The 17,452-nt window shown below is 51.9% G+C and overlaps 9 protein-coding genes across 9 annotated transcripts; 3 read left to right on the top strand and 6 right to left on the bottom strand.

The window, feature by feature from the left end:
- Window positions 1-3: 3 nt before the first annotated feature.
- CCMA1212_004940 (uncharacterized protein) lies at window positions 4-1,275 on the bottom strand (the record flags this gene model as incomplete). Its single annotated transcript, XM_073702223.1, has 1 exon — window positions 4-1,275. The coding sequence occupies one exon, from the start codon at window positions 1,273-1,275 to the stop codon at window positions 4-6; it is 1,272 nt and encodes a 423-aa protein (XP_073558708.1).
- Window positions 1,276-1,909: 634 nt separating this feature from the next.
- On the top strand, window positions 1,910-3,501 carry CCMA1212_004939 (Cysteine protease ATG4; the record flags this gene model as incomplete). Its single annotated transcript, XM_073702222.1, has 4 exons — window positions 1,910-2,516; window positions 2,599-2,767; window positions 2,839-3,063; window positions 3,114-3,501. The coding sequence occupies 4 exons, from the start codon at window positions 1,910-1,912 to the stop codon at window positions 3,499-3,501; spliced, it is 1,389 nt and encodes a 462-aa protein (XP_073558978.1).
- Window positions 3,502-3,693: 192 nt separating this feature from the next.
- On the bottom strand, window positions 3,694-5,434 carry CCMA1212_004938 (DnaJ-like protein subfamily C member 21; the record flags this gene model as incomplete). The annotated part of the gene is made up of 3 exons (XM_073702221.1): window positions 3,694-3,819; window positions 3,886-5,263; window positions 5,322-5,434. 3 exons carry the CDS (start codon window positions 5,432-5,434, stop codon window positions 3,694-3,696), a joined length of 1,617 nt encoding a protein of 538 aa, XP_073558977.1.
- A 424-nt stretch (window positions 5,435-5,858) lies between these two features.
- On the top strand, window positions 5,859-6,623 carry CCMA1212_004937 (DASH complex subunit DAM1; the record flags this gene model as incomplete). The annotated part of the gene is made up of 3 exons (XM_073702220.1): window positions 5,859-6,215; window positions 6,263-6,357; window positions 6,434-6,623. 3 exons carry the CDS (start codon window positions 5,859-5,861, stop codon window positions 6,621-6,623), a joined length of 642 nt encoding a protein of 213 aa, XP_073558756.1.
- A 90-nt stretch (window positions 6,624-6,713) lies between these two features.
- On the bottom strand, window positions 6,714-7,181 carry CCMA1212_004936 (Zinc finger protein bud20; the record flags this gene model as incomplete). Its single annotated transcript, XM_073702219.1, has 3 exons — window positions 6,714-6,837; window positions 6,900-7,079; window positions 7,132-7,181. 3 exons carry the CDS (start codon window positions 7,179-7,181, stop codon window positions 6,714-6,716), a joined length of 354 nt encoding a protein of 117 aa, XP_073558975.1.
- A 615-nt stretch (window positions 7,182-7,796) lies between these two features.
- Window positions 7,797-8,710, bottom strand: CCMA1212_004935 (Ribosomal RNA small subunit methyltransferase NEP1; the record flags this gene model as incomplete). Its single annotated transcript, XM_073702218.1, has 3 exons — window positions 7,797-8,273; window positions 8,330-8,598; window positions 8,668-8,710. 3 exons carry the CDS (start codon window positions 8,708-8,710, stop codon window positions 7,797-7,799), a joined length of 789 nt encoding a protein of 262 aa, XP_073558974.1.
- Window positions 8,711-9,340: 630 nt separating this feature from the next.
- Window positions 9,341-12,979, bottom strand: CCMA1212_004934 (Importin subunit beta-3; the record flags this gene model as incomplete). Its single annotated transcript, XM_073702217.1, has 6 exons — window positions 12,786-12,979; window positions 12,492-12,711; window positions 12,235-12,410; window positions 11,747-12,178; window positions 9,623-11,694; window positions 9,341-9,548 (listed from the first exon to the last, which is right to left on the bottom strand). Exons 1-6 carry the CDS (start codon window positions 12,966-12,968, stop codon window positions 9,341-9,343), a joined length of 3,291 nt encoding a protein of 1,096 aa, XP_073558973.1. The 5' UTR covers window positions 12,969-12,979.
- A 519-nt stretch (window positions 12,980-13,498) lies between these two features.
- Window positions 13,499-15,037, top strand: CCMA1212_004933 (Protein SDS23; the record flags this gene model as incomplete). The annotated part of the gene is made up of 3 exons (XM_073702216.1): window positions 13,499-13,840; window positions 13,904-14,367; window positions 14,437-15,037. 3 exons carry the CDS (start codon window positions 13,499-13,501, stop codon window positions 15,035-15,037), a joined length of 1,407 nt encoding a protein of 468 aa, XP_073558976.1.
- Window positions 15,038-15,218: 181 nt separating this feature from the next.
- CCMA1212_004932 (Conserved oligomeric Golgi complex subunit 6) lies at window positions 15,219-17,301 on the bottom strand (the record flags this gene model as incomplete). Its single annotated transcript, XM_073702215.1, has 2 exons — window positions 15,219-16,970; window positions 17,026-17,301. The coding sequence occupies 2 exons, from the start codon at window positions 17,299-17,301 to the stop codon at window positions 15,219-15,221; spliced, it is 2,028 nt and encodes a 675-aa protein (XP_073558757.1).
- Between the last annotated feature and the right edge of the window lie 151 nt (window positions 17,302-17,452).

Raw genomic sequence — 17,452 nt, 5'->3', positions numbered from 1 at the left:
GCACTATTTCAAAAGTTCCAAGAAGTCGTCCAGTTCGATGACGCGAAACTTGTCACGCCATTGAGCCATCCACTGCTTATCAATCCATCTGAGGGAGAGGTTGCCTCGCCAGGAGACAACTTCAACGTTCCAACCCATCTTGAGCGCTCTTTGCACGCATGAAAAGAATCCATCGGAGTGCGGAGATGGCTTAGCATCGCCAGTAGCGAGCACAATGGTTCCCGGCGTACGGAAATATTCCATGACGGACTCGGCGATGCGGACTTGCAGAGTCTCATCCACGAGGTCCTCCACATAGCGGAGAGTGTCGGGCACTCCAGCCAAGGGCAGTCCGACCTCGACGACCCTCTTCCGCTCCCGTAGATCGATTTGATACCCCAAGTCGCGCAGCTGCTGCACATAGCGAGGCTCCGAACGACCCGGGACGGTAGAACAGCCCACATTAAGGGCGACCACCGGCCGATCCCGAACGAGGATCTTGGTCAGGAACTGCAGGTTCAGGTGAGGCAGAGGCGACAGACGAGCATGTTCGTCCAGGCGCAAAGCCCCCTTCAACGTGCTCTGAAACCCAATGTCGATGTTGGACATGTCGACGAAGACGTGTACGCCTTGCGACGTGACTTCGGGGAGCTTTTCAGCTATGGCGGCGTCTCGGACCCGATACGGGACGAGCCTCATCATGAGCGCTCTGTGCTTGTCTTCTTTCAGACGAAGCTTTACTCGCGGCTTGTTGTTGGCCAAAGAGCGAGAGTGATGCGCGGCGGTAGCCGACGGCGAGCACTCGGGGCACTCCGGGGGAGATGCAGCCTGCAAGAGGGGCTGCTCGACCGCCCGAAGGCCCCGAGTGCAGATACAGCGTCGATGAGACGACGACGGAGAGGATGCTGTCCCAGAGGGGCCACCGGCTCTCACTGGGACATGCTTGGTAGCTCGCGGAGAGCCGTGGGCGACGGCACCTGTGCGAGATGGTTTGGTAGACGCATCGTGGGGATACCGGGCTTGGGTGGCGTCATCGAGCGACTGGTCGGGGATCCGATCGGACGCTGCCGACGACAAGCTGGTGGTGGCCTTTAGGGCGGGCGAAGAGTCATCGTCGTCGTAGTAGTAGTCGCTTCCTTCGGATGACGACGAGAAGGAGGCGAGGCTGGGAGAGTCGAGGAGCTCGGCGAACAATCTGCTGAAGTCTCCGAGCTTTACCGGGTTCGCAGGGGCATGAGATGCGGCGTGGGCAGTCTCAATTCCTTCTATGTGGTGGGCATCTGAATTATGAATCATGGACGTGTGGGAACAAATCGATATGTATTTTTTTTCTTTAAAAAGATAAATGATTTATATGCGATTTGGAAAAGAAGAAGAGGAGAAGAAGCAAGCTCTGGATTTACATAGTCGTGGCTCTATGGGATGACTGTTTAGGCATCAGGGGTGCTGTTGGGCGAGGGTGCAGATGAATGACGGGCATACTTGAATGTCATTCCCTGCACGCGACCACTCTGCGTACCGGGCGGTGCCTTAGGTAAGCATCGGTATCAGAAGACAGTTGGTATCGAGCACTTTGTAGGTACCTCTTGCTCCAGTCACCGCTTTCTCCATCATAACCTGCTTAGTAGTTGTTGCTGATATTCACAGAGAGATGATACTAGTGAACTTGTATTCTACAAGGGAAATGCAACTGTTATTTTCAAGACGATCAGGATCAGATTTCCCCCCGTCTCTGTGAATTCAACGCTGGACCTTTGGCTGTTACTGCTTTAGGCAACAGGCGAGTCCTATGACATAAGGTAAGTCGGCCGCCCGCCGCACATGAACATGCCTGCAGGTGTACTTACCTGGGTATACCTTGTACCTTCAGTGACAACATCGCCAGGCGGAACCTCGTCCCCTCAACCACCAGCCGTTGCACCATCAAACCATGGACTCCAACATCGGCGTCGACCTCGGACGGTACCGGCGAATCATGCAGATGTTCTGGGACCCCGAGCCGTCCAACGATGTGAACAGCGACGAGCCTGTCTGGTGCCTGGGCCGCTCTTACAAGCTCGACCCCAGCAGGCATGACAGCTCCGGACCCATACAAGCAACGACGACGAAACCGGCCGGCCACGACGCAGAGACCGGCGCGTCGCCTCTTCCGAACCAGAGCAGCCCCCCGCCCGCATCGAAGCCGCCTGCAAATGCAAATGCAAGTGCAAATGCGCCGGAGACACCGCCGGCGTCCATCTCGAGCAGCCTCTCGTCAGCGGCGGCAGCGGGCGAGGAGCTGCCGCTGGAAAACGGGTGGCCTCCAGGGTTCACGGAAGACATGGCAGCAAAGTTTTGGATGACTTATAGATCTGGCTTTGAACCTATACCCAAGTCCGTCGACCCGAGGGCTACTTCTGCGCTTTCGTTTTCCGTACGGATCAAAAGCACACTCACAGACCCGACTGGTTTCTCTTCAGACAGTGGTTGGGGCTGCATGATTCGTTCTGGCCAGAGTCTCCTTGCTACCACGATTGCAACGCTTCAGCTCGGAAGAGGTATATTCTCCCTGCTGAGATCGAATCAGGTCTCTGAAAGAGAGAGAGAGAGAGAGAGACCTAACTCGGAAACATTCTCTAGACTGGCGACGCGGCAAGAGTCAACAGGAGGAACGGCGGCTCATCAGCATGTTTGCCGACGACCCAAGGGCACCCTTTTCGATCCATAACTTCGTACGCCACGGGGCTACCGCTTGTGGGAAATTTCCCGGCGAGTGGTTTGGCCCTTCTGCTACTGCGCAGTGCATACAGTATGCCGATCCTTTCATAACACCCCCGAGCCTTCAACAGGTGACATGGCTGCTGACATGTGAGAACACAGAGCACTTACAAGCTCTTCGGGACTTCCTCTGCAGGTATACTCCCCGAGTGACGGGCAAGATGTTTACGAGGATAGTTTCATGAAGGTTGCGAAGCCCGATGGCCAGGATTTCCGCCCAACCTTGATCCTTATACGAACGCGCCTCGGTATTGACAAAATCACGCCGATATATTGGGAGCCGTTGATTGCTGCTCTCCAGATGCCACAGTCGGTTGGCATTGCTGGGTAAGTAGTGCTATTGATGTAGAAACAGCTGCAGCTAATGTCTTTTCTAGCGGCCGTCCATCGTCTTCCCACTACTTCGTTGGCAGCCAGGGCAGCTACCTCTTCTATCTCGATCCTCATCACACAAGAAAGGCCATTCCATATCATGACGACGTAGCAAACTATACGGAAGAAGACATTGACTCATGTCATACCACGAGACTGCGTCGGCTTCATGTCAAAGAGATGGACCCCAGCATGCTGATAGGCTTCCTTATCCGGTCCGAGAGTGACTGGACCGAATGGAGGCAGCGGGTACAGAGCGGCCAGGGGAAATCAATCATCCACGTGGCAGACCATGAGCCCACGTTGTACAGCAGCGAGGGCAGGGATGGTGCCGTGGACGAGGTTGAGATTCTGAGCGATGAAGATGATGGTGACGATATGGCGACAACGTGACAATGCCGTCAAGAGCCGCTTCAGACAAGGCGCTTTGCGCTGTGCGCGGATCATTGTCGTGGTCCTTTCTTCCCAACTAGCACCCATAACCGACGTTACGGCGCTCCATCTATTTGATATCCCTCGTCATGTGCCAGCATATTGACAGAACAGCGGCGATATACGCATGGAACATGTCGGATGACGAGGCCTTCACGCCTTCCTCCGTTTGCCTGTACCACCGGGCTGGATAGTGGCGGCGGCGTGGTTGAGGTCACGGATATGTTTGAATAGCTTCGTCTTGGAGTCGAATGCAGCTGTGCAGACGTTGCATCGATGCTGTGTCAAAGTTTGGTTAATACGCATTCGGGCCTACTAATCAGCTTATGAGAATACGAAACCCACCTCGTTTTCGGTCACCATGGCCGCAGCTTTCTTCTGTCGCTTGAGCTTTGCCTTTCCAACCTTGACTTTCGGTTTGGCGTCGTCAACTGAGGGCTCCTGAGGTTGCTCTGATGAGTCGCCCTGTGTCTCCTCGTTGACATCGAGGTGTATTGATTCCACACTCGTCGATTGTAGGTTCAGTTTGTCGAATGTCTCATCAAGCTCTTCGCCTTGAGTTGGTTGGTCGTCTGCTTCTGACTCACTCTGGCTTGGTAATGCTTCACTTTTAGTGACTGCTTCCTGTTTATCCACATGCGTGTTCGATTGTCCCAGTTTTTCCGATTTCTCCCCAGGCAAAGACGATGAACTTTCGCATCTTATGTTTGCCGCACCTCTATTCGGTGACGTTTCCGCATCCGTGGTGGGTTCTTCCAGGTCGAGATTCGCTGTCTCCTTCTTCATCTGGCGCCGTAGGTCCTGAACAGCCTTGATGTGCTTTTTGCTGCGCTCATGGGATTCGAACTGCTTCTCACTCTTGAAGCGTTTATTGCACGCCACGCATTCCAAGATCTCGGTTTCAGACTCCTCAGACTCTGATGGCTGGTCCTCCCCCTTCCCGTCTTCGTTGGACTGAACCCATTCTGGCACTTCAAATGATGAATGGACTTCCTTGTTTGCAGCCCGAGACCGCGCGGCTTGCGCAGCGGCAGCGGTCCGAAGCGACTTGTGGCGATCTTCTTCACTTTGGCTGTTTTCAACGTAGCGCGGGTCTCGCTTCTTGACAAACGAGACGAGAAACCGGACGGCATCGTTGAACTCCCGGATTGCATCCTCTCGTATCTTTCTGTTTTCCTTCTCCATCCATCGTCTGGTCCTGCGATCCGGAGCATCTGAGAGGCGGTATTTATCCTGCCACATGAATGATTTCCTGGTAGTGAAGCGAGTCCAGGCATTATAGAAAGGCTTCACAGTGCGATCGAATTCACTGCTGGAAGAGCCAAAGGTCGGGTATTCGGGACAATCGGTGCCATCGTAGTCGGCAGCAGCCTCCTCCTCTTCAGCGAGGTGCTCGAACGTCTTTCTCGTGATCGAGAAGAAGCCGTTGGCATCATCAGTATAGGGAACAGCGGCATTGAAGCGAGAGATGAGACGCCTGATGTCGTCTGCCGTGGTAAGGCGAACATTGTGAAATGTCGGAGGGGCAGATGCGTCATGAGAATTGTCCTGGCCACTGAGGATGCTGTCACGATGTGAGTCGTACCAGGCCCTTTCCTGAGGGTCAGACAAGATGTCATATGCGGCTTGGACTTCCGCAAACTTCTTGGTGGCTGCTTCAACATTATTGAAGTTGCGATCCGGATGCAGTTCAAGGGCCTTTTTGCGATATGCCTTCTTTATTCTAACGATATATGCATGAATATATGAGCCAGCGGGAGGATTTCTCACGAGAAGCTTACTCAACGTCAGTGGCAGTCCTCTCAACCTCCAAGAGTTCATAGTAGCATGTTCTCTGGGTGGTCTCAGTGTCGGTGCGGCGCGATCCCGCATTTGAGGACTGTTCAGCCCCCATGGTGACGGAAATGTCTATGAGCGAGGAATGGTACAGAGGCTGATCCGGGTGCACATGAAGGTTCTATAAGTATGGAAGAGGTTCACAGTTGAAAAAATCGTGGGATATATGAGGTCTACTTATACAGTCATAGGAAGTTTTTCAGTACAGTTGCCTACCTACGGTAGGTACTCGTCTTGAGCTTGAAATTACATAATCGAGCCTCTTTTTTTCCCCTATTTTTCCTCTTCTCTTTTTCTTTTCTATTCCACTCTATAGAAACCAATTCAAGCCTTTGGGAAGGTTAGTACGGCCTTAGAGGGGCTAGACTGCTTTTTTTCTCGCCAGATACGTCACCCATAGAACGCGTTCAATTTACACACAATCTACCACCAAAATATCTACCTTATTGACGATTGATCGTTGACGCGAATCACAACGAAGAATGGTGCCACCCACAGCCCCAGACGTTCACCAGAGCGGCGGAAGACATCCAGATCCGCGTACATGGACATCCCGACCTACCACCCCGCTTCGTCCGCCTTCACAGTCGTCGTTTCGCGGGTCAGTTCATGCTACAGGCGACGGCGATGCCGCGTTTCCTCTCAAGAGGCTAGAGCCCTTGTTTGCGGAGCTTTCCGACGCAATGGCCGATCTCGAGGCAAACATGATGCATTTCCAGCTCATCGACGAGAGCCTGGCCAGGTTTGGCGAATCCTTCGCCAGCTTTCTCTACGGCCTCAACATGAACGCCTTTTGCGTTGACTTCCCCGAGGTGCTACTGCTACTGGTTGCGAACTCTGTTTGTCCATGTGACTTGATCTGATTCGTATTGTCTCTCATATCTAGTGCCCCGTACCCCAGTCATTTCGTCGAGACCGCCAGCACCTCAGTCAGCCCAGCACGGATCTGAAGCCCGGAAACGACGGTGAAGCGACTTATATGTAAGCGGCCTCGTTCTATGGACCCAATCGTCAAGAAGGCTTGAGGCGCTGCATCCGTTTGCTAACGGCAGCAAAGGACTACCGACATATCTTTCGTGGAGAGCCCTCCACAGTCAACGGCGCCCAGCCTGAAGCACAGTGTCCGTGAGCAACGCCAGTCTCGACTGCCATCAGCACGGGGCACCTCAACACGAGACAGGCCCGGCGCTCGCTCCTCTAGCCGGCATAGTAGTCTTGCAAGGCCGCGTGGGCGGGCATTGAGATAGGAAGAGACGTTGACCAAGTTTGGTGATGATCCATGGCGGTTTGTATAAATTGCGGCGTCGAGAGTCGTTCGATGGAGATCCAGAGGTCAGCTACAAAACCATTTCAACGCCAGCATCGGTAGGATCTTGCGCTGTCTCTGGCTTGTCAGAATCGAGACCGTTCGACTGTCCGGATTTTGAGGTGGCCTTGGATTCGTCTCGCAGCTGCTTCAACCTTGCAGGATCTGTCAGTCGAGGCGAAGAGAGCCACAGGGCATAATGCAACCGCAGACTTACCTTCTCTTGTGCGGCTTTCCGCGCTCGTGGGTAGCCAGGGTAAAGGGAGTGTCAAACCACCTGGCACATGCAACGCAGTAATTCTTCCCAAGCCCGGGGAGATCCTCCGGCAATTTGGTATCTTTATATTGTTTAAGGTGTTTGTGCGATCGAAGATCGGATATGACTTGGTCCACATCCCTATCGAAGGTCAGCTTGAGGATTACGACCCCCAATCAAAGGACGACCATACCGCGTCTTCCGTCTGGTCTTTGTGAGCGTGCGCTTGTTTCCGACACCCATTTTGATCAATCTAGGAGTCAAATCGAGGTTTCGGATTGTATGGGAAGCAGGCAGAAGTTCCTCTGGGTATTTCCACCTCGTATGCCGTCACTTGTGATAAATGCGAGGTCGAGATTGTGCCTTTGAGAATTTTGGTATATGTAAGTGCGCGAGGCACTAGCGCAGCGTAGTCGGAAAGGGGAAAAATAAGGCAGAAGAGATTCCTAACAGACAGAGAGTCTGGATCAATGGAGATGTATGCGTACAAAGCACCAGCTCTACAGCAGTTCTGGTTACAGATTATCGTTCCTCGGATTTTCCCTTATCTCTACTTTTTTTTTTGACCTTTCTTTTTCAGTAGGGAAGGAATGCATTATCGGGGTTAAAAAAAAAGGTGAGGGATCAGGGACTACGCTAAACTTAAAAGGGAAAGTCACTCATAGTCAAAAGGCCAGAGCGGACATTGTCACCAGGGATCGATCACTTGGCAGCGCCAGACTGTTTTTGTTGGAAAAACAAGTCATGGCGCCGACGATACTGTACTTGACTCTGAGCACAGGCAAAACGGGATGTTGTATCAACGTCAAGCCAAGTTGTATTCGATCAGCAAGCTAATCTACTTCACTCGGTCAAGTCTCAGAGGATGTCCCACGCGTCCTCAGCCGCGTGGCAGAATTTGCTGCACGCTACACTTGCTGATAGCGAGAAATTGCTGATGGAGATCTTCTCATCAACTATTGAGTCGGCAAAAGTGTCGGCGCCCTTTGCCATGGCTCCAACAAACACGCAGATGCTCTCTTTGGGGCCAAGAGTCTCCATGTACTCGCGTACGCGAACTACAGGAGCGTCAAAGCTGAGAGTCACCTTGCGGCAGTTTGGCGGCTGGTGATCCGTAATCGGATTCTGAATCACACGCAAAAGCTTCTCGTTGGAAGTCGTGGAGCGAATTGAAAGCCGGTGCAGGAGCTGCACCATGAGGCCTGCAAATCGCTTAAAAGTCCGGGGTATACGCACGGAGGGAGATACCTCGATCAGCACGCCTTTAGCTGTGTGGATGTAGATTTGGAGCCTGCCGGCCTTGTTGATCGGTGAGTCCAGGAGAGTCAGTAAGCACTGCGATCTAATGTCAGTTCAGGTGCCTCCGCGTCTATGGGCCCAGGAATCTCAACCTGATGCGCGATGTCCGGTCGTGCATCGCTAATATCGCGGTTCATCTTGCGCATAACGCCTATATGCTCATCGCTGTTGAGGAGCGAGTACTTTTCCTCCCGGTGGAGCCCAGCGCGGTTGACGCCTCCCTGAACAGCCTTGTATGTCTCAAGGCTGGCATTTGAGAGCACCACAATCAGCCGCTGGGAATCCTTGTCGGTGGCCGGAATGGGAGTCTTCTGTTCAGCAACCAGCTGGGGCAATGACGGCGGTGGGAGCGACTGCGTTCCTGCGGAAATGCAATAAGTAGCCATTCGTTGGCCGAAAGTTGAGATGAAGCAGCAGGAGAGACACTTACTAGGCCGTTTCACTCCGGTACGACGATCAGGGGACGACGACATTGCGTGAGTTTTGGAGGCCGGAAGCTGCTGCAATGGGAGAATGGCAGAGAATTGACACTTGCTCGAAAGATGACTCAAAGGATTATGCGCAGGGCGTAAGCAATGTAATGAAGAAAAGATAAGGTGCGTAGACTGCGTGGTATGGTACCATATCGTGAAAACGCAGGGCCTGACGCGCTACCTCATTGGGCAGGCGGTGTGAGTGGGCAGAATAATAAGTCGTCTTCACTAATCTGCTTATAGCTCTGCTAGAATAAAGCATATGAAAAGATATTCTATTGTATTGGAAACTCGTTATCTGGAATCCCTTTTCTTTTTGCCCTCATATTGATTTTGCAGTATATACAGTAACCTATCGAAATGCAAAGTGCCAAGTGTACAGTTGGTATCCCTGCCAATACTACCATTAAATTCCCTCTTGTCAAAGCAGACGTTACCCTTCTGTCATGTAGTTTACTCTACCCAATGCTAATCTCAGCAGTTTCCGACGGATGTCTTTCCAACTTCCAACCTCCCCAGTGCACCATCAAATGCCAAGCAGTGACTTTGATATCCTTTGTATTTGTTCACTGGCTATCAATCAGCGCATATCTTGAGTGGACCTTAGCTTCCTATTGATCAGGGCCACTGCTAGCTGAAATATCCCATAATCGTTCGCTGAGACTCTGGAGAGAACTGCTGCAGCAGTGGCATTGGGTCTACATTGGCAGCTGTGAGAAGGACCTTGGCCGCGGCTGCTACGCGGCTGGCTGTTTGTCCCTGAAGTGTTTCCGCTTCCAGGGCCTGTGCAATAAAAACAAAAACTTTGCCGGCCTGGTTCATTACTGATGGATGTTGTCTTAGAGTCTAGGTTAGCCACGTGCTCCTGTTCCCATCACTCCTGGGACATTGCAGTCAGGACATATCACTCACCGATCGATCAGCTCTGCCAGATATGCATAAGCATACGGTGCCGCTTCTTCATCATTGGTGACTGGTAGGGTATCGATCCATCGCGTGATTACGGTGGGGACGTCGTCGACGTTGCTCGAATTGTAATGAAGAATCTTGGCAATGGCGGCCGAAGCATTTTCCGTCGCATAGACATTATCCTCGTTCCGGGCTTCGGGCACCTGTGTGACTTGGAAGAGGAACGGTACGGATCCGCCGAGGAAGGCTGACCATGCAGCGCCACCTCTGTGTGCTGCAACGCCGATGCCGTACGCAGCTGCCTGGCGAATTGCAGCAGAAGCATCCTGGCAGCCGTCGATGAGAGGCTGCTGGATAAACGACGCATATCGAATACTCTGCGGGCCACAGTACTCCAAAACGTCGTCCATGATGCAAAGGCCCCATTGTCGCTGAGTAGGATCAGAGGATGCGAGGAATCCTTCATATGTGGACATGAGGCGCTCCCAAGCAGGCAAAAATGAGACGCCGTGGTTCTTGAAGATAGAGTGGAATGCTTTGTTCATATCGGACAGAAGAGTCTGGTCGTCTTCGATTGCGATCAGAGTCTCCTCTGCCTCGTCCTCAAAGTCATCAGCAGTTGCACCCTCTTTAGCATCGGCACGCTCCGCAACCCGGTCCTTATAATCCTCGAGTGCAGAAAGGGCAGAGTCGATGAAGCGGTTCATATGATCTATCGTCAGGCACCCTTTACCCAGGACTTGCACAGACTCATAGAAACACTGATACATCTCCGCGAGAGTGTCAATCCCAGGTTCGGCAGTGAGGACCTCCAATAGCTTATCGACAGTTGCATTCCACAGACCAGTGAGTTCGTTCGAAGGGTTCCCGTACGCCTTCTTATAGGAGCTCAGCAGTTGTGGGACAAGCTTGGCGGAGATATAGCGGACAGGGTCGTGGAAGAAGAATGAGAGGCCAGGCAGTGCGATCTTCTCCATGATCGTTGCAACAAAGGGTGCAAATGCACCTTCGAGTACCTGGGCATAGACGACCAAGAGCTCGATGGCCATATTTTTGTCATCCATGGTGCTGGTGCGAATACCAATCATTTTCCCCTTGAGTGGTACGAATTCCCAGCCCTCCTCTCCTTGCATTTGTTCCGCTTGCTCATCGTCATCCAGCAGCTGGATGTCGGGCTTAGCCATAGCAAGCTCGAGAAGTGGTGGCATAACATTCTCCAGGAAAGGAATGAAGTCAGTACCGAGAACACGACACATACGGCCCCAGCAATGCATCAGATATTGAGCCTGGGGGTCATCTGCGTCCGTGATGTTTGCTTGAATGTGTGCCAGCAGATTCACGAGGGTCATGGCATCCTGGCCAAGGCGCTCTTTTCCAACGGCAAGGGCGATGAGTGTTGCGCATTCCATTGCTTTTGCCCGTAGTAGCCTATATTCTCTTTCATTCTGGGTCTGAAGAACGTTGACGAGAAGAGGCATCAGGGTATCGTAGTATTTTGCAAATGCCGCTTCGGCGGCATCGGCAATAGTTGCAATTGTGGACAGGGCCTGTTCCTGTACAAATCGCTTGTCGCTCTGGAGTAGTTGAAACAAGTGAGAGAGAAGCTCGTCCAAGTAAGGCTCCAGTATGGATTTCTCTGCTTCCTCGCAGAAGTTGACCAGAGCTGCAGCCGCGTGAGACTTCACGCGTGCCTCTGGCGAGTTTAGGACAGGGATGATGGCTTTCAGGATCCGGTCGTAGAAATCGGTCTGCATCTTGGGGGCAAAATCGGTACTCATTTGGCCCAAGGCGTTGCAACCAGCCCATCGCACACGAGGGTGTGGATCTTGGAGGGCTGGGATTACCAAGTCAAGGACTTGGCCAAGTTCTCCAATCATGAGGTCGCGGCAGCCCTCAGAAATGGCAGAGATGGCCATGAGAGCGGCATGCCGATCTCTCCAAGCCATGGAAGTCATCATTCGCGGAAGCCAGTTGAATGTTGGGGCAAGAATGGTCTGCCCCCCCAGTTTGTTGGCGAGGCGATCCATGGTTTGCTCTCCAGCAACATGATTCTGATCACTTTCATCCGCTTCGAGCTGTAAAGATTGGTTAACAAGGGAATATTAGTGTACGCCACAATGTACTCACATCGTCGGACGCCAGCCACTCGGTAGCATCGTCATCATCCTCGCCAAGATCAGTCATCAAACTCAGGCATTGAGTGATCATATCTGTGGTGTAAGAGGCATCCTTCCGGCACATCGACGGGGCATAGTCAGCAAAGGTAGCCATCAGCTCTAGCGCGTTTTGCCGGCAAATCGTATCCAACTCTTTGTCTTGAACCACCGAGATGCTGAACTGAACCAGGTTGTGGAAGAGGGGCTTGAACATCTTGGGAGCTGTCTCGGCGAGATCGATAAGGGCTACGAGAGCTTTACTCAAGTCATCTGAGTCCTGGCTATCCTTGATGGGGGGTAGAATATTGAGCACGTCGGGAATGAGAGCGTAGTACTTCGATTGCCCTTTCTTGCTGATCGTCCTGAAGAAGGATGCGAAGGCATCCATGGCTGCCAATCTGACCTAAGCATAAGTACCATCAGTACGCTGTACTGCGTCAGAGAAACCGAGTATGGTACCTGAACTGCGTCGTCTTTGAATCCTCTTTGGAAGGCCTGCAGGACAGCTTCTTCATGCTGTTTCTCGATGATTCCGGGAGTCGTAGCAAAAACCCTGTATGCTGTCTCGCGCTTTTCGGCCTCCATTGCCTGGCTCAGCTGGAACAACGCTCCCAGGAGTTCTGGCCAGGAATCGTCTAAAGACAACAAGTGTTAGTAGCGAAGAATGGAGAAGGTAAGCATAGCATGAGATGCGGGTGCTTGCTATGGAGGCTGACTGTTATCTGTATATTGCCGCGCAACCTCAGCAACAGCGTCACTGATTTTGTTTCGGACAGCTCGATCGGTCTCGGAGCCTAGTGTTTCGAGTAGCTTCTGGCGAATGGCGATGGCTTGATCTTTGGCCAGCGAATAAAACACGTCGACGTTGTTTCCAGAGTCCGTTTTTCGGGTTTTTGAAGAAATCCGCCTGAATATGACGGCAGCAAACGACCGAGTCTAGAAAGAGAAGTTAGGACGAGGCTCATACTTCACAGTCAGAAGGCTACGGCTTCGAGAGGATGAAAGCTCACCGCGTTATCTCCACCAGCTTGTATCTGCTCCGCAAGTCCCATCAAGAGGACCTCTGGGCGCGAGCTCGTCCAGCTGTTTTGGAGGTGGTCCTCAGCCTGAGATCGAATGCCATTGTCGGAAGCCTGAAGCGCCTGCAAGAGCTGCGTGAGCTCTGCATGCACGTCGGGCGATAGGAGGGACATGGTTGCGACGGCTAACGGACGAGAACGCCGCGCAGTTACGCCAGCGAGTACGTTCGACAATCAGAGCAGGAAGAAGACTGTTGATGGCGGCTCAGTTGGCGGGCAGGTCGAAAAAAGAAAACTCGTCAATACGGGAGTCGAAGTGAGAAGAAGGTGGGGGAGGGGAAGGGTGTGCAGTACTTTTTGGGTGTGTGATAAAAAAAAACTAGAGCACGATAGCACTATCTAATCAGTCGAAGCCATCGGCAATGACTGCATCTGCCTAGGGATAGGTGTAGGTATTAGGTACTGTGCTAGTAGGCCCCAGGCTGTCGGCAGGCCAGCCCTGAGCTATGGTGCCGAGGTAGGGATACCTCACCGACCTATGACATCTAGTACCAACTGGTAACTGCTGCTGCCGCTCTTCAACCTTGCTTCACCTGCGCATGCAGCTTGAGAAACTCTTCGCTCTGTTTCATCGACTTCTTCTTCTCCGGACGACTTTCTGTTGACAAATGATGGACAGGGAAACAACGGCAGCAGGATCCAGCATGTCTATCAATACCGAAGCGGACAAATCCGCCAAGCTATCTGAGCCGAAGGCGTCGCCCTCACCACAGAGATCGCCTTCGAGCTCGAGCATCAGTAAAGCTTCCCATCGACAGAGCTTCACGGAGAATCTCCGCAATCCTCCAGCTTCGCCACGCCATCGACACCCTTCCCTTACCCACGCTGCGATCCAAGATCTCCTCATACATCCAGCTTCTACTAATAGGCACCAAAACTCCAAGTTTGCCGGTCGGGAATGGAGAGACATCACCGTAGGAGAGCTCACGTCGCCTGACGACGTTAGATGGATTGACATCGAGTCCAGCGTGGAGGAGGCGACATTGGTAAGCTCGAGCCCCTCAAGTCTTCATGGCACTTCATACCCATTACTTACGTTGCACTACCAGATGCTGCTGCAGAGTCCAACCGGCGTTGTCCTTGTAAGAGAAGGAGCTCATGCTGCAGTACCAATCTTCTGCTTTGATTACAACGATCTGAACGCCTATCTGCTCACCGTCGTGGGAGTTTCCCGACCCGAGGGCGACCAGGCCACGCTTTTCCATGACATCATGACTAAAGCTCAAGGAGGTGCTCATATCCCACTTGGGGAGATCCAGCCCTTGTGTTCCAGGGAAGCCATCGTCAAAATGAACTCGAATGTGAACCTATCTCAAGCTATAGAAACGCTTGGGAGCGGCATACACAGACTCTTAGTCACCGACTCGGCCGGGAATGTCATCGGAATCATAAGCCAGCTTCGTATGGTGGAGTTCTTCTGGAATGAAGCGGTCAATTTTCCCACGATTGACCGACTCAATCCAGTCACGTTGCAAGACTTGGGAATTGGCGTACGGCCCGTCCTCTCAGTTCAGTGAGTAGAGCCAATACCGACAGCAGCGCAGTCATCGCCTCCCAGGAGTTCAAACTAACGAGCCCTTAGCTCCGACGCTCCCCTCACCGAAGCCTTGTCTCTCATGTATGAGGAAGGCCTTTCAAGCGTAGCGATTGTAGACAGCGGACACAACGTGGTGGGTAACATCTCGACGAAGGACGTGCGACATTTGACAAGCTCCTCAAGTGCATATTTGCTCGGTAGTTCTTGTATGCACTTCATTTCTGTCATTCTTAACGAAAGAGGGGTAGAAAAAGGGCAAGACGTCTATCCGGTCTTCTACGTGACCCCATATTCGACATTGGGCCATACGATAGCCAAGCTGGTGGCGACGAAATCGCATCGAATGTGGATCGTGGAGTCAGCACCTCAGTCGTCACCTCTGTCAACGCCCGCCACGCCGACGACGACTTCACAAACCTCCTTGTCCAGCGGGACGGTTCCGGCGCCTACAATGGCTGGCGCTCTCTTGTCAGGCAAGCTCATCGGGGTTGTCTCGTTGACAGATATTCTCAACATCTTCGCCAAATCTACGGGATTGCATCCTTCCGAGCCGGGGGAACAGAGAGCACGTCGCCGACGCAGTTCGAGTAGCTCTGTACGGCCTAGCGTAGAGTCGTTACGGTCCAGTGTGGAATCAAGGAGGTAAGGTATGGCTGGTGTTTGAGTTGCTACGTGGAAATCTGTTTTGAGGTATACTTGACACACAGTGACCACTCAATCAAAGGCTTCCTTCCATGTAATTTATGCGTCGTAAAGTCTGCACATCCAGAGCAAGAATGAAATACAGTCGTGTATCAAATGGGATTGAATATGTGCTGCGTAAGTGCCTAAGACAGGAGCACCCGGATCTCGGCCGATGTCCTTGAGAAACTCGGGCCTTCATCTGGATTAGACGCATCCTCGTCGTTCTTCTGGTTTGCAAGAAATTCCTCCAGCCTCTCGAAATCAATACAGAACTTCTCAGCGGCTTGTTCTACAATCTCTTGAGCCATCTCCGCATCCTGTAGTCCCTTCAATCTGTCCATAGCATCCATCAAGGCGGCAGGGAGGAAGTCATCCAGCTCTTGACTTGCTTGATTAACGGATGCCTGGCTCACATCCACCTGTTCGCCATCATCTAGAGTCTTCAGCAGGGCATCCAGGCCCGATTTTCGGCGGAATACAGCGTGCTGGTCGTCAATTAGGTTCCGAACGTCCCTTGCGATTTCGTCTCGAATTTGGTGAGCTCGAAAAGTCGTGCTTTCAAAGCTAGCAAGACAATGAGCTGCCGCAAGCTTGCAATTGACGAGGAATATCCCTCCTTCAGGATATGTCATGGGTTTCGCTATCTCCTCACACCCAGACATGAATGGATCGAAAGCTTGTGACAGTATCCCCTGGATCTCGCTTTCCGAGTCTGCAGAAGCAGACAGAGAGGATTCATATATTTGGAGAATGGCACTCAGCTGCTTGAAAGCGTCCTGAAGAAATCGGGGAGGCTCTAGGTTCGAGGGGACCTGCTGGAACTCTCCTTGAACGGATAAGACGTTATCTCTGACAAGAGATCGAAATTGACGCTTTGCTACCTTCTCCAGAGCTCCCGTGCATTCTTCTAAGCTAGATCCAGCGCCTAAAAGCTTCTCAAAGGTCGTCCGATAGAAGCTAAGGAGCGTGGAAATCTTATAGGCAGGAATGACATCTTCATTGGACTGAATGGCCTGCTCGACCCGTTGGCGCAGTATCCGAACAACAGGTAGGAAATTACGATCCATGAGTTGTCCGAGGGCTTCCAGAACCTTGAGGTCACTACCTTCAGATGCTTTGTCCGAGGAAAGATTCCAGAGCGTTGCATTTGGACTTGATGTTGATGCATGAAGCATGTCTTCTTTGCCAACAGCAAACAGAGTCTCAAGCGCTTCCCGCTCGCCCACAGTGGCAGAATGGACCCAAGCAAACATGTCGCCCACATAGCGGAGAGGATCATGTGCTGTCAAATCGATTGGCCTGATTGAGGCATCTTCAGTGCCTTGTGGTGTAATGCCCGTGAGGGCGCAGTGAAAGGCTTCAGATAGTGACCGTTCTCTGGATGCCGCAAACAAGTCTAGGCAATTCTGAAAAAGAGAGGGCCGCTCCGCAAGAACCCGTAAAGCTTGTTGCATGGGAGGACTGACGTGAGGATTTTCTAGGTTTAGCGTTTTGAACTCCTGTTGCACCCATTTGTAAAGCTTTTGGAAAGCCATGTTTACATGTACGGATGTCCGATCAATCAATTCCAGGCCGAGAGTCTGGCTTTCGAACCCCAGAAGTATGTCACAGCCAAGGGTAATTCGTTTAGCTTTCTGAAGATTAGAGAAGAACGTACTGTCAACCGGTTTCATAGTTGAAGTAAGCGACTCGACCTCGTCATCCGTCATGATGAAATAGCTCTCGATGGCAGCAAGAATCTCTTGCTTTCTTTCTATCGCCATTCGCTGCTCGAAGAGTGATGCCATTCCTCTGAGAGCCGGCGTTGTCCGATCGTGCGCCGAGTCGATCTGACGCTTCATGTCTTGAATCCGGGAATTCAATCTTTCGACTACTCCTCGGACGAGTTTAAGTCGCTACCTGCGTCGTTATTAACCAATTCGATAGAATGCGCAAAGATTTGACACAAACCTCCGCGACCAAGCCCATTTCTCCAACAATTTCGCCATTACAGCCAATTGCTTCTCCTAGAAGGTCTAGTCGAAGTTGGCGCCTGTTCTTGCCATTACTTCCCACAGCTCGTTGGTCGGCGAGGAGGATGGCATCGCGAAAATCGTTATCGGAATAGGATGTAGAAAGTACTGATGCAACTTTCAAAACCATTAGGTCGGATCCCTTGGTACTGGAAGCATTTGACGGGGTAGATAATAAGCCATGGTGCTGGTGAATGTTGTTTGTAAGAGCCATGGCGAAAGAGGAATATGCGGTGATAGGACAGATGCTACTGTAGAAACCTGCGGAATTTAACCTATGCTTAGTTTAATAAGTCTGCTAAGTCACTTTTTTAATATTATATCATTTTACTATAAGAAAGTAATTAATATATACCTTTAACTAC

The sequence above is a fragment of the Trichoderma ghanense genome, assembly GCF_004382785.1.
Source record: "Trichoderma ghanense strain CCMA-1212 chromosome Unknown scaffold_5, whole genome shotgun sequence".
In the NCBI taxonomy this organism is placed as follows: Eukaryota; Fungi; Ascomycota; class Sordariomycetes; order Hypocreales; family Hypocreaceae; genus Trichoderma; species Trichoderma ghanense.
Note: the sequence above shows the minus strand (reverse complement) of the source record. Positions and strands in the feature narration are given on the sequence as shown.